Source organism: Leucoraja erinacea, chromosome 14, assembly GCF_028641065.1.
Source record: "Leucoraja erinacea ecotype New England chromosome 14, Leri_hhj_1, whole genome shotgun sequence".
NCBI classification, from domain to species: Eukaryota; Metazoa; Chordata; class Chondrichthyes; order Rajiformes; family Rajidae; genus Leucoraja; species Leucoraja erinaceus.
The window spans coordinates 34215606-34231334 of NC_073390.1; the positions used below are offsets into that span (position 1 = coordinate 34215606).

General features: G+C 47.3%; 1 protein-coding gene across 3 annotated transcripts in view; it reads left to right on the forward strand.

Annotated features, from left to right (window-relative positions):
- LOC129703564 (rho guanine nucleotide exchange factor 9-like) overlaps positions 1-15729 on the forward strand; it is a 61063-nt gene that overhangs the window by 34531 nt on the left and 10803 nt on the right. For all 3 annotated transcript variants that reach the window (XM_055646151.1, XM_055646149.1, XM_055646150.1), the window contains one exon: positions 7669-7800. In XM_055646151.1, the coding sequence (XP_055502126.1) occupies positions 7669-7800 (132 nt within the window). The remainder of the gene's footprint in view (positions 1-7668; positions 7801-15729) is intronic.

The following is a 15729-nucleotide window of genomic DNA, read 5'->3' on the forward strand; positions in this document are numbered from 1 at the left end:
GATTTTTTCATGGCACGGGTGGCTTATGCCTGACACTGGGTGTGTTAATAACTCTGGGTCACTGGGGAATACCATCGGAGTTTCAACAACCATGTCATGGAGTATTGGAAACCATGACTGCGTAGGCTAGTTGGGTACTATCAAAATACCTGAAGCAGAGTCCATTTGTATTTTGCGTAGTACCCGACTGATGAGGCAGAAGGGAGGAAATGCATAGAAGAAGAAATGTTCCCAATCCAGCGCGAACGCATCTACCACTGCTGCCTCAGGGTCTGGTTCCCAAGCAACATACATAGGTACCTGGTGATTTAGCCTTGGTGCAAATAAATCGATATCAGGCGTGCCATATTGCTTGATAACTTTTGCAAATATTTTGGGGTGTAACATCCATTCGATGTTGTCATTAAATCTACGTGACCTGGTGTCTGCCACTGTATTTAGCTTACCTGGCAGGTAAGTTGCTGATAGCCAAATATGTCTTTCGACACACCATTGCCAAATTGTGTTGACCAACTTGTTGCATGATAACGTTTTTATGCCACCCATATGGTTAATGTAAGCCACCACCGTAGTATTATCTATTTGTAACCGTACATGCAAGTGATGCATATTTGATGCATATGCTTTTAAACCATAAAAGGCACCCAACATCTCTAGATAATTAATGCCCAGTGTAAGTAGTAATGATGACTCTGGGTTAGTCCATCTACCACCTGTGCTGGATATGGAGTTAGTTGCTCCCCAGCCTTGAGCACTGGCATCTGTTTGGATAACTAACGTAGGGTTAGTGATGCTAATAGGGCTGAAACTATGCCAAACGTTTTTTGCCCACCACTGTAGTTCTGATATTGCTTCAGTGGGTAACTTCATGACACGATCATAATGACCTGCATGTCGTTTTAGTGCCTGTACCTTTGCTCTTTGTAAGTTTTGATAGTGCAAAGGTCCGAATTGTGTAGCCGGAAATGCTGCTACCATTTTCCCAATTACTCTTGCTACTTGTCGAATAGTTGGTCATTCGTTGACCATTACATTGTTGCATGATTGTGCCAATTCAACTGTTTTGTCTCTTGGCAATGTTACAGTCATGTGGACTGAGTTAATTGTGAAGCCCAAGTAGTCCATGGTTGTGGATGGCTTCAACTTAGATTTATCTGGATGTAAGACAAATCCCAGGGTTTTGAACAACTGTTTGGTGGCTAATACAGCTGACATAGTCAATTCCATGGTCTTGCCTACTATTAAGATATCATCAAGATATGCTATGACAATATGTTTTTGTCTTCTTAATATTGCCAGAGCTGGTTTTAGTATCTTGGTGAATAATCTTGGGGCTGATGTTTTTAGCCATTGGGTAATGCTTTAAACTGCCATAGCTGCCCCATCCAGGTAAATTTCAGGTATCTGCGATGATCCTTGTGAATGGGTACTGAATAGTAAGCATCTTTAGGTCAAGATCAATGCTTGCCATGAAGTATCCATTGGAAATTAGTTGTTTGGCAGTAACAAATGTTTCCATTTTGAAATGTATATACTTAACAAACATATTTAGTGAAGTTAAGTCAATGATGATGCGACATCCACCATCTTTTTTGGTTTTAGTGAATATATTTGATACAAATTCCAAGGGTTCATGTTTTGTTTTTTCAATGATACCCTTTGTAATTAGTCTCACCAGTTCAGCTTGTCCCTCTCGTTTTTCTTTAACTGAGAGGGAAAATACCCTCTGGGGTGAATGTTGAACTGGTGGCAATTTTTCTAGTATGAATTGTATTTTGTATCCACTAATGCCATTGAGTATATACTGATCACTCATAATAGACTCCCATGCTTCTTTAAACGGGTGTAATCTCCCCCCGTTAGTATTAAGCCCTTACTTTCTATATGCTGGTAGGAACCAGACCCACCAACCTCCATAGTTATGGGTATTTTTTCTGTTTCCTCCCGGTCCAACGAGTCTTGCGCGTTGTCTGACGTGTTGGGGGGTGGCGCATTTTCCATGGGGTCCGCTCTGGGCCCTGGTCTAAAAAAGACTTCCGGTGATAGAATGCGGACCCCGAGCTTTCACCAGTCCCATATGGTAGACGTCGACTGGTGGACGCGATGGGGTGCTGCCGCTTGGGAATTATTGTTTTTGGTTTGCTCGTCCCGGGGCCTCCCCTCATGAGACCGAAGGTTTTTGAGGCCTCTTCCATATCCTTCATTTGCTTTGTGAGGTCTTTGCCAAAGAGCAGTGTGTCTGGTTCAGTGGTTGGGGTTTTGTACAACCCCGCATTTTTAGGATTTATGGCAGATTTTATTATTTCTTTACGAAGGTTGTTGATCTCGAACTGCGTGTTGCGCAACAGAGCGAGAGTATCTTGTTGATTAGTGATCATCTCCGTATTGTCCACGGAACGGGCAAACGGTGTGATGGCTGACGTCAGGAGAGACTGAGGATCCACTGCAGTTTTAGCTCCTGGTTCCGAATATTTGCCCCAATGTGCCCCCAGATTTGGCTGTTTACAGCCGGCATTTTGAGGGACTCACAGTTCTCTGGAGCTGTATACGTTTCTAAGGCCTCATTGACCACCTGCTCCTATAGGGGCCTGTTGGAGAGGTGGTTAATGCTTGCCGCTAGTTTGGCCTCTAACGGCCTTCCTGCACGTGGGGCTGCCACGTAGCGGCCCACCACACCCAGCAGCTCTTCCTGTTCCTGCACCCCTTGCATACTCCCGACATCTTCAGCCAGCATCCCCTCTTCTTGACCAGCCCAGTCCTGGTCACCAAAGCTACCCTCGGGTAAGGAGGAAGCAATGGGCAGTGCACAAGACACTGTGGAGGGAGTGCCTGAACTCCCCCTGCGAGAGCGTCCCTCATGCGGCGCGTCTCAATGGAGCACCTGCTCTAGGAGCTGCTCCACGCGGCTCAGGCGGCTGTCTCTCCCCCGTGCGGGTGGAGAGACGTCCCCGTCCGACAAGTCGGAAGCCACCGGCCGGACGCTTCGTTGGTAGCTTCACATCCAGCCCGCTGCTCAGGCGTTAGCGGGACTGGGCTCGGCATGGTGTCGGAGATGGCGGAGCGCCCGGTAAGCGGTCCTACCGCCTGTTGCTGCCCCACCCAGATGGAATGCTCCTCCGTTGGAGTCGAGCGGGCGACAGGTTTGTTCTCTGCCTGAAACAAAGCAGAAGGCTCTCCTGTGAAAGAAAACCCGACCTCAGGGTACTTACCTGACGGTCCGTTCTTTCACCCTGTAGCGGGAGCGCCTGACTCCCGATGCGGCCGCTGTTGCACTGCTGAATACAATGCTGCGCATGCGTGCTGAGCGGGCTCTTCACATAGTCACTCACGTAACAGGAAGTAAAATTGACCTATTTACGTGCTGTATGATTATGACTATCTTTTGAAAAAAATATGTAAATACATGTCATTGAAAAGTAAGAGAAATAGGTATAAATTCATCTGATTAATTTGTCAAACAATGCACTTCGTCTTGATTCCCTTCATTAACATCAAATGCTCCATGTCCAACCATTGTTTATCCCCATTCATTTTGCTTTCTACAGGACTATACAGTGCATTCAGAAAGTATTCAGACCACTTTTCCACATTTTGTTGCGTTACAGTCTTATTTTAAAATTGATTAAATTCATTTTTTATATGTCCCAGAATGAAGAAGCAAAAACAGGTGTTTAGAAATTTTTGCAAAATAATAAAAAATAAATAACTTAAATATCACATTTACATACGTATTCAGAAGACCCTCAAAATTGAGCTTAGGTTCATCCTGTTTCCATTGATTATCCTTTAAATGTTTCTACAACTTGATTGGAGTCCTCCAGTGGTAAATTAAATTGATTGGATACAATTTGGAAAGGCACACATCTGTCTACATAAGGTCCCACAGTTGACAGTGCATGTCAGAGCAAAAACCAAGCCATGAAGACGAAGGAATTATCCGTAGACCTCCAAGACTGGATTGTGTCGAGACACAGATCTGGGGAAGGGTTTAAAACAATATCTGCAGCAATGCAGGTCCCGAAGAGCAGAGTGGCCTCCGTCATTTCTTAAATGGAAGAACTTTGGAACCACCAGGACTCTTCATAGAGCTGGCCGCCCGGCCAAACTAAGCAATCGGGGGAGAAGGGAGGTGACCAAGAACCCAATGGTAACTCTGACAGAGCTCCAGAGTTCCTCTGTGGAGATGGGAGAACCTTCCAGAAGGACAACTATATCTGCAGCACTCCACCAATCACGCCTTTATGGTAGAGTGGCCAGACAGAAGCTATTCCTCAGTAAAAGGCACATGATAACCTGCTTGGAGTTCCAAAATGGCATGGAAAACAAGATTCTCTGGTCTGATGAAACCAAGATTGAACTCTTTGGCCTGATTGCCAAGCGTCATGTCTGGAGGAAACCTGGCACCGCTCATCACCTGGCCAATACCATACCTATGGTGAAGCATCGCTGTGGCAGCAAGATACTGTGGGGATGTTTTTCGGCGGCAGGAACTGGGAGAGGGAAGTCAAGATCGAGGGAAAGACGAACGGAGCAAAGTACAGAGAGATTCTTGATGAAAACCTGATCCAGAGCATTCTGGACCTCAGACTGGGGTGGAGGTTCACCTTCCAACAGGACAACGACCATGAGCACACAGCCAAGACAACGCAGGAGTGGCTTAGTGACAAGTCTGTGAATGTCCTTGAGGGGCCCAGCCAGAACCCGGACGAACCTGATTGAATATCTCAGGAAGGACTTGAAAATAGCTGTGCTTCGCCGCTCCCCATCCAACCTGACAGAGCTTGAGAGAATCTGCAGAGAGGAATGGGGGAAATTACTCAAATGCAGGTGTGCCAAGCTTGTAGCGTCATACCTAAGAAGACTTGAGGCTGTTATCGCTGCCAAAAGTGCCTCAACAAAATACTGAGTAAAGGGTCTGAATACTTATGTAAATGTGATATTTCAGTTATTTCTTTTTAATTACTTTGCAAAAAATTCTAAACGTGTTTTTGCATTTTTATTATGGGGTTTTGTGTGTGGATTGATTTTTTTTTAATTTATTTAATCCATTTTAGAATAAGGCTGGAATGTAACAAACTATGGAAAAAGTGAAGGGGGTCTGAATACTTACTGAATGCACTGTATATCAGTTTTCAGGGTCCATTAGGGATCAAAGGGGCAATCTGTGCACAGAGCCTGGGGGATGTGCTTGAGGTCTTAAATTAACACATATTATCTGTATTCATTAAGCAGGAAGATGGAAGATGAAGTTCAGGGGGTGGAACGGTGACATTCTCGCGGATTTTAGCATTGGAGGTGTTAGATGCCTTGGAACAAATAAAGTCGTATAAATCCCCAGGGCCAGATGAGATAAGCCTAAGATAGTTATGGAATGCCAGAGAGGAAATTGCTGGGGCCTGATGGAGATTTTTTCAACTTCGCTAGCCATAGGTGAGGTACCAGAAGACTTGAAGACAACCATTGTGGTTCCTTATTCAAGAAGGGCGGCAGAGATAAGCCAGGTAATGACAGATCGGTGAGCCTTACATCAGTGGTAGGAAATTGTTGGAAAGAATTGCAAGGGAAAATATTTATTTGCACTTGGGAAGGCAAGGATTGATTAGGGATAGTTTTATTTGAGGGAAATCCTGTCTAACGAGTTTGAATCTTTTGAGAAGACAACAGTAAATTGATGAGGGCAGCATAGGGTCTCGCCCCAGACAAGCTCCTTGCCCTATATCTCGCCGTACGCCATTTCCGCTATTTTCTGGAGGGGAGACCATTTACTGCATTCACGGACCACAAGCCACTAACCTTCGCGTTCGCCAAGGTATCAGACCCGTGGTCTGCCCGGCAGCAGAGGCAGTTGGCGTATGTGTCCGAGTACACCACCTCCATCCGGTTCGTTGAGGGCAAATTTAACAGGGTGGCCGATGCCTTATCAAGACCTGCAGTCCACGCGGTTCTCCAAGTCGGTGAGGGGATCAACTATTCCGACCTGGCAGCTGCTCAGCTGGTCGACGAGGAGATGGCTGCCTATCGTACAGCAGTTTCGGGCCTGCAGTTGGAGGACATTGTCTGTGGTCCTGGGGGTACCACACTGTTGTGCGATGTCTCCTCTGGAGTTCCGCGACCCATCGTCCCGATCGCCTGGCGGCGCAGAGTGTTTGAGGTGCTCCATGGCCTTGCGCATCCCTCCATCAGGGCAACAACGGCCCTGGTAGCCTCCCGCTTTATGTGGCACGGGCTGCGGAAGGAGGTTGGACATTGGGCGCGCACTTGCATCCCATGCCAGACCGCCAAGGTGCAACGACACGTGCACGCACCATTGCAGGAGTTCCCCATTCCTCATAAACGTTTCGACCACATTCACGTGGACATCGTGAGGCCGCTGCCGTCATCCCAGGGCATGACGTATATATTTACCGTTGTGGACTGCTTCACGCGGTGGCCTGAAGCCATTCCGCTACAGAATTCCACCACTACTACCTGTGCTCGAGCATTGTTGGCGCACTGGATCGCCCGGTTCAGGGTTCCACTGGACATAACATCCGACCGGGGGCCTCAGTTCACGTCAGAGCTGTGGTCGGCCATGGCACGCCTCCTGGGTGTTCGTCTGCACCACACGACAGTGTACCACCCGCAGTCGAACGGCCTAGTGGAGCGGTTTCACCGACAGCTTAAGGGTGCCCTAAGGGCGCGGCTCACTGACCCAGACTGGGTAGACGCTCTACCGTGGGTTTTGCTGGGGATACGCACCGCACCCAAGGAGGACTTGGCCTCCTCCTCTGCTGAGTTGGTGTATGGGTCTCCGTTAACGGTGCCTGGGGAGTTCATCCCGCCGGCACGTGGCCAGGTGGAGCAGCCTTCAGAAGCTCTGCAACGTCTTCGGCAGACGGTGGGCAAGCTGGCGCCAGTGCCCACTTCTCGTCATGGGTCCTTCCGTCCGCACGTTCCCTCTGCTCTGGAGGACTGCCAGTTTGTTTTTCTGCGCAGGGATGCACATCGGACACCTCTACAGCGGCCGTATGAAGGCCCCTTCCGGGTCTTGGAACAGGGCTCGTCGACTTTCGTCCTGGACATGGGGGGTCGGCGGGAGACTGTTTCAGTTGTGCGGTTGAAGCCAGCACATATCGATATCGATCGGCCGGCGCTGGTTACACTGCCCCGTAAGCGAGGACGACCTCTGTCTAGGGTACCTCCTCCTTTGGTTACTTCGTACCCCGCACTTGTTGATCAGGCGCCTGTTCCGGGTCCGAGCGTAGTGTGCACCTGGTCTGGCTGTCGTGTACGCCGTCCTGTCCGTTTCGTACCTCAAGTACTTAGGGGGGGGTCCTGTGGCGGTCCCTGGGGGGTAGGCCACTCCTTGTATCATCCCCCTCGACGATTGAGGGACAGGGGCGTAGGTCTGCCACGGGGTTTACCGGTCGACTCCCCAGGGGTAGAGATAAGAGTGTCGGTGTGTGTTCTTGAACTGTGGTAATTAAAAAGCTTCTTTTGAATCCGCCTGGCGTCCGGTCTTTTCCTGACCTTGACCAGGCCACTACAGCTCCATTCATAGTATGGCAGAAATAATATTGTGAATTCAATAACTTCAATATATACTGCACTGATTTCCACCCAGAACCTGGGTGGAGATTAAGGGAGCTAATAACGGAGCTGGTGCTTATGATATCTTTATATTATCAGGGTGAAGATCTTACATTCCGCAGCAGTCAAATGGTCCACCGTGGTGATTTAGTCGTGATTGTCCTACGACGTGGCAGGGCAAAGAATTTTGTGACTTTCCTCTTTGACAATCAGATGATTTTATGCAAAAAGGTAAAATCACAGCTAAAAATAAAAATGTTCACATTTTCAATAGCTGTCTACTAGTTAAGCTAGCTAATGTTAATAATATCCAAAATGTAAATAAAGTGATTTAACCTTTCTGTTACTTCCTCGGATTAGGTTTATTATTGTCATACAGTATGTACCGAGGCACAGTGAAAAGACTTGTTTTGTCAGGTATATTATACAAACATAAATAAATCATCAAACTCGAGGGCAACAGATAGATCAAAGGGGAAGATACGAGGTCCTGTCGGTGTGATGAACCAGGCTACAAAGATGGTGGTCTGCAGGAGGGGGGCGCTGTTGTGTATGGCTGCTCTGCCTACAGTCTGTCCTTTCACCCTTTTTATTTATTTTTACTGTGTTTAAAAGTTTGTTTGGAGGTCTTCTAGTTCTTTTATGTGGGGGGTGAGGGAAGGGGGAAACTGTTTCTCTCAGTCCCTGCCTGGTTGGAGATGCGTCTTTCCTCAGAGCCGCATCTTCGCCCCATCATCGCGGCCTATCACCTGGACTGGAGCAACGTTTCCTGTCGGGACCAGCCAGAACTTCAGCTTCAGCGGTGGTGCAGCGCTGAAGCAGCATCACAGAGTGGGCGATGCCTTACCCGGGTCGCCGTGTGGTAAGTTCCGGAGTGCTGAGACCGCCGACTCCAACAACGCGGAGCCATGGTTGCGGAGCGTCCAGCTGCCGCCGGCAGCGCTGACTTCAACACCGCGGAGGTTTGGGATCTTTCGCCGAGGTTGCCAGTGTGAATCTCCACCCAGCGTGGCCTGTGGACTTCGGGAGCTGCGGTCTCTGGTAGGAAGCGGCCGATTCAGAACTCCAAAGATGCTAAGAGTGTTCTCTCCGAAGCTGGAGTTCCATCATCCAGGCAAGAGTGCCTGAAACATCGGGCCTCTGCTTCGGTGACTGCGGAGGCCTCAAATAGGACCCGACCCTGGGTGAACACAGAGGAAGAGGACTGGACTTTTTACTGCCTTCCCTCACAGTGGAAAATGTTGATTCCGCTGTGAGGGGGCATTTCATGTTAAATTCTATAGTGTGTTGTGTCTTTTCTGTTTTTATTTTATAGGAATATATGGTAACCCAATTTATCTATGTACAGCACTGTGGTTTCAACGCGAGTTGATTTAAATGTGCTATGTAAATAAAACGTACTTACTTACATTGGAATGGAATACTCTATTGTCACACATGACAAGTCACAGTGAAATTCTTTGCTGGCATTCACAAGGTATGCAATAGGCACCACATAAACGGCGCTATCAAAGTTACAAAGTATCCCGTGCCAGGTTACCTTTGTTCTCTTCGACCCCACCCCCTCCCCCTCCCCGCCACACCTTACAGTGGTCCCCCCACGATGGGGCCTCCTTTGTTCCTCCTCTTCTCCCCTTCCCCCATCTGCAATTCTTTACAATCTTTTAGACAGAGCTCTTCCAAAACTAAGCAGTGTATGCATTCTATGATTCATTAAAGATGAGATTTTGTGAGAGTCATTGAAGTCGTCAAATTTCCACACTCACCAAGAAGTACAGGTGTTGGTGTGCCTTCTTGGCTGTCACATCAATGTGATTGGTCCATAACAGATCATTTGCAATATTAATGCCAAGGAACTTGAAGCTCTCTGCTATTTTCACTTCGACACCATTGATGTTGTTTTGAGCCTGTGTGCTCCACCATGGTTTTTAAAGTTGATAACTGGCTCCTTTGTCTTGCTAACATTGAGAGAGAGAGAGGGGGCATTATAGTGTGCAAGCATTGCCACAATCTATGGATATCCAGATCATTGCCTTAGGCCTCCATGCTGAGAATTTCCTCTTGGCATCCTTAATGGCGCTGCAAAGGTGATGGATAGATTTCTTGCATTACTTGGGAATCATTTGACTTAAATGCTGTAGAGTTAAACTTCATTTGGCAATGGACCTCGCAGATCATCGTTTGAGGAACACATATATCATCTTTTCGGTATGCAGTCCACAGCACACTTGCTGATGAAGTCAGTATCGGCAGAGACATATTCATCTAGGCTTGCTACAGAGTTCTTGTATATATGGACCAGTACTTGCATTAGAACATTTAACTTCATCCTTACACTGAACATAAACGTTGGATTTTCCTCACACTAAGCGTCCATGTTTGAGGTTATCCACATTACGTCACCTTACCTGACTCTCTCTCTCTGCCTCTTTGACTCGTCAGTTTCTACCCCTCATTTTGCTTTAGTCTGATGAACTCAATATTCCCTCGGAACACACTCTAGCAATTCATCTCACCCATGTAGTGCCCACAACCTGCTCGTCATAGCCGCCTCATCAACCACCTCGTCAATGTAATGAGCTCTTTCAACAATTTCCCCATCTGCTTCAAGCCAACAATTTCACCTCCTACTCACTGGATCCACAACTATTTTTGTTCTACAATATATAAGGGCAGCACAATGGGTTCTGCAATTAGCTGGGTTCAATCATGACCCATCTTTGAACACGATATGTGTGAAGGTGGTATGTATGGATAACTAAAGATAGAGCAGGCCCATCAAGGGCATTATGAGTGCAGGGAGATACTTAAAAAGGAAATTAGGAAGGCAAAGATAAGTTACAAAATATCACTAGTTGTCAGGATTAAGGCAAATTTGAAGGCATTTTTGTCAGTATATTATGGACAAAACAATAACCTGAGAAAGAGTAGGGGCCAATGTTGGCAGCAGGAGCAATTTATCCTTGCAGAGAGGTCATAAATAAAAACATTTTATTGGTATTCACAAAAGAAACGTGAGTTGGAATTGTAGAACTCAGTGAAGGGCCAGAAATTATATGTGAAGTCATAAATAATTTTTTTTTATTGGTGTTCAGAAAAGAAACGTGCCTTAGAATTGGAGAACTCAGTGAAGGGGAAGGTGAAGTTATTGTGAAAGTTACCATTAATATAGAGCAGGTATTTGATGCCTAATGGGTCTGTCTAACTTACATGACTCTTTTGGCGACTGCCGGTACCCGTCATAGGTTGTTACAGGTCGCTGAAAATATTCAACGTCGAAAATCCAGCGACAACCAGAAAAAGGTACGACTCTTTGGGTGACTATTCACAACCGTACAGTCTTCACCCCGCGACGAGTCGCCTGTATGGTCATGAGTAATCTCCTCAGTCGCCCAAAGAGTCGTAGCGTCTTTCTGGTCGCCACTGAATTTTCAACGTTGAACGACCTATGACGGGTGCCGGAAGTCCCCCAAAAAAGTCACGTAAGTGGGACAGGCCCATAAGTGTCTACACAAGCATTTGGATCACAGAGACACAGGAGGCTACAGGATAAGTGTTGGATGATGGGTGCTTACAGATAAGCGTGGATGTCGCGGGCTGAATAGCCAGTGTCCATGCTTTATAACTCTATGATCAATGGGTCAGTGTTGGTGATTAGCTTGGATTCAGTCAGCAGAATGGCCTGTTTTCACGTTATATCTCCCTATGGATAAATGATTAACTGCTCCAATGCCAAACTAACTCTTTTGAAGATAACACTATTTAATTCCAACCTTTTAATCCAATTTCCACCACATTTCTGGCATTGAACAATCTTCTTTACTATCATGACAACATTTGTTGCTCCTAAAGGGCCTGTCCCACTTGGGCGTCATTTGCGCGTCACGCACGTGATATACAGATTTTCCAGATCATATAAATTAGGACAATTAAAGAGAGGTCAAAAAGGTGAAAGAATCCAATTCAAGCTGTTAAAACAAATCTCAAAATCCTGGGACGGCGTGCGCGACCGCGCGTCAATGCCTACGCCACCACGTCACACCACGCGCCATGCATGCGTAATGTACGCCATGCGCGTGTCAGGTGCGCGTTACGATGCGTGCATGATGCGTAAATGATGTTGTGTCGTGCTTCGTGACTCGTAAATGACTTGCAAATAACACCCAAGTGGGACAGGCCCTTTAGACCATTCCTACCTTTGAAACTAATACTCAATCCTCTTCTCCTGCTTCTCCTTCATATTTTGAGTCTGTAAGTTTGGCAGCTAATCTTAAATTCCATTTATTACCATATCAAACATATTCACTTAAAATTTTCTGAGTCATCATTCTTGATGCACACCTGCATTGTATAACTTAAAATTGCATTCCTCCCCTTGTCTTTCCATTAATTCAATGGCTGGAAAACCTTGGGCTGCCTGTGCATGATTTTTCAGGTATAGACTGACTACAATATAAGTGGAAAGTTTCTTCAAACAGCACGGACTCACCCTTGGTGATATGCCTGGATTTGGCTTGGTTCTGCCCTCTTCATCATTTACACATTACCCAATGGGCTAGATACAAAACACAAGTAAGTTATAATAGTTCAGCTACCAGCTTGACATTGAGCTTTATAGCAAACAGAATTTCATCCCACTTAATGTTAGCACGAGTGAAATACACTGTCCTTTTTTTATTTTGAGGCATTCTTTCTGGCCATTGTGTCTGCTATTTCTCAATATATCTGCATTTCTGGTTGCTAGCTCTCTGAAAGTTATAAACTTACAAACCAAAGCAATTAGGAGATTTGTTTTAACAGCTTGAATTGGATTCTTTCACCTTTTTAATCTCTCTTTAATTGTCTCCATGTATATGATCTGTAAAATCTCCACGGTTGCAGTGCATTGGTAGGCCTATCTGTGCAATCATTCATTGTTTCTCTCATTTTGTGCTGGTGCCTACGTCAAATTTATAACTCTCTGCTATCTCAAACATTTATGGGTTAAAATGTTGTCTCTGTATTACCTTGTCAGCTCTCTGCAGAGCTATTAAGCTAGTAGGTAAATAATATGCTCCAGAGCTTAATCTATGTACGAAATAGCTTTTTTTTAGTCCCTTGATTCAATATTTAATCATTGGACATTCTCAGTACATCTCTTCCACGTCAAGATGAAAAGATATCACCATTCCTTCGGGCAGGGTGTGAATAAACCACACACTTTGTCATGCACTCTGGGGAGTCTCCAATGCTTAAGCAGATATTTTTTTTTTTCTTGCCCTGAACTCTAGTCTCCAGTGAGTTGGTACGTTACTGCTTCACCTTTGTATTGCATACTAGCACTGCCTGCGTGGCTATATTTCTTAACTTTGAAAGCAGTTAGTGCAGGTTGAAGAATTACAGCAGCTGGGATGTATGATCGTTACAGCACTCTCTGCTTCTCTCTCTCTCTTTTTCTTTTTTTTTAATTTTTTTTTAAATTCCAAGACTTTATTCGACACAACAAATATTACAACAGATCAAAGTCATAAACAAAAAAATGAAATTACATTATATCAAGTGTCATTATAAAATAACATTACAAATCATTGTTCACAATACTCTCAACCCCAGCGCCCACGGAAGACCTCCAAAGTCCCCGTGGACACCGCGTGTTCCCTCTCCAGGGACACACGTGCACGGACGTAGGCTCGAACGAGGGGCAGGCAGCCGACTCTAGCCTGACCATCGACCGCCTGCTGCCTGGACCCGCGAATGGCCCAGGAGCAAACCAACAGGTAAGTCCCACCCCCCCACTTGGCTCTCCCCACACCCTGCCTTGTGTCCAAACACAAGAATCGTAGGACTAAAATGCAACCAGAACTTTAGGAACAACCCCTTCAGATATTGGTACAGGGACAGTAGCCTCTCACACTCCATATAAGCGTAAAACACGGTCTCTTCCTCTCCGCAGAAAATACAAGCAGCGGACGAGCCCGTGAACTGATTCAAACGTTTGTTACATGCCACCGCTCTGTGCAGCACTCTCCACCCCAGGTCCCCAATGTAAAGGGGGAACAACTCCCTTGTAGAGGGACCCCCACTGGGGGCCTTCCCCGCCTTCAGGCGGTAACACCATCCGCCATGGTGTGTCGGGACGGGAGACGAAGGCAAGGAGGTGCAGAATGTGCAGGAACATTCTATACAGTGAGCGTCTCTTCGCGTCACGAAACGGCATGCTGGTCATCTCAGAAAGGCGGCTCAGGTTGTGTGGAACCGGTGCCCGAGAAATATCCCGGAGCCGAGGCCCGATGAGCAGATCTGACGGAGCGGGTAAAAGCTCATTCAAAACCACTCTAGGCACACGCCTTTCCTCGACACCTGCCATGATTGGGTGAGGACCCGGCCACTCCCGCAGCCGCAACATCCCCCTCCCCTCGTGGAGCAACACGCTGGCTGAAAACAACCAGATTCCTTACACTTAACACATCCCGGTAGAAAACAGGCAAGCCCCTTAGGGCGGGTCGACTGATGCCTGCCACTGGGAGCCGCGAGACCCCCCTTAGACAACGACCCCGTCGGAAAAAATACGTGGCCAAAGCGTGCCATCTGGGGGGGTTCTCTATATACATATACCTCTTCAGAGTCCTGAGACGGAGAGCCGCCACCTGGGTACGCACGCATACCAAGGACTGGCCGCCCTCCTCTAACGGGAGATTCAGGACCGCTGCGGAAATCCAGTGCTTCCTATTTCCCGAAAAGAAGTCCACCAGCTTCATCTGTAAAGCATTTACAAAAATGGAAGGCGGGAGAAGAGTAGCCAGCCGGTACCATAACATGGAGGCCACCAGCTGGTTTATGACCAACACCCTTCCCTGAAAAGAAAGAACTCCAAGCAGGCCTGACCAGCGCCCCAGCCTGGCAATCACTTTCGTCTCCAACTCCTGCCAGTTTGCCGGCCAAGCATCCTCAGTGGGACTCAGGTACACTCCCAGATAGAGGAGGTGCGTGGTGCTCCACGCAAACATTGCCATCTCCTCTGGCAGGGAGTCTACCTGCCACTGACCCACTAAAAGTCCAGAGCACTTGCTCCAATTAATCCTGGCAGAAGATGCAGCCGAGAAAATCTTCTGGCAATCACGCATCCTCCCCAGGTCACCAGGATCGGTGAACATAAGGAGTACATCATCAGCATACGCCGAAAGAACCACCTCCACCCCCGGGCCGGGTAGGGCCAGGCCTGTCAATCTCCTCCGAAGAAGACACAGGAACGGCTCCACACAGACCGAGTACAACTCACCTGACATGGGGCACCCCTGATGGACCCCCCTCCAAAAATGAAAGGGAGCCAACAATGCACCATTAACCTTCACAAGGCACTCCACTGCAGCATACAAAAGGCGGACCCGGGCCACAAAATGCGGTCCAAATCCAAACGCTTGCAACGTTCCAAAAAGGTATTCATGCTCTACCCTATCAAAAGCCTTCTCCTGATCAAGAGACAGAAAAGCAGCTGACTGACCAGTACCTTGTGCTAGATGAATCAGGTCTCTAACCAGGTGGATGTTATCCTGGATGGACCGGCCAGGGACTGTATAGGACTGGTCATGGTGAATCAGCTGAGACAGCACGGAGCCCAGGCGATTTGCCATCGCCCGTGCAAAAACTTTATACTCTGTGCATAGGAGAGAGACCGGGCGCCATTTTTTCAACAAGCGGAGTTCCCTCTTCTTGGGCAGCAGGACAACAACCCCCACGTGTATTCCTTACAAAAAAGACGGATGTGAGCTTTCCCCACATCCCACCACTGCCTAAGGGAAGAGAAGCACCTCTGCCTCTCTCTCCACCTCACCCAAAACCGACTGAATGACTCCTGGAAACACCGATCCTCCAGCAGTCGGTTATTAAAGTGCCAGTACGCAGACCCGGCCCGAGCACGGCTGGATTAAAATCCACACGCACCAGACAGTGGTCCGAGCACGGCACCAGCTGCATTGAGGCCACTGAGACACGGGAAACAAACGCTCGGGAGATATATATTCGATCAATGCGGGAACCACCGCCCTCAGACCTCTGCGAAAAAGCAATGGAATCTGGGTTGAGGTCCCACGCATCAGCCAACTCAAAAGAATCAATCAACCCTCTCAGCTTCTCCGCTACAACAGGGGCACACTGAGTACCAGACGATCTTGCAACTCAAGT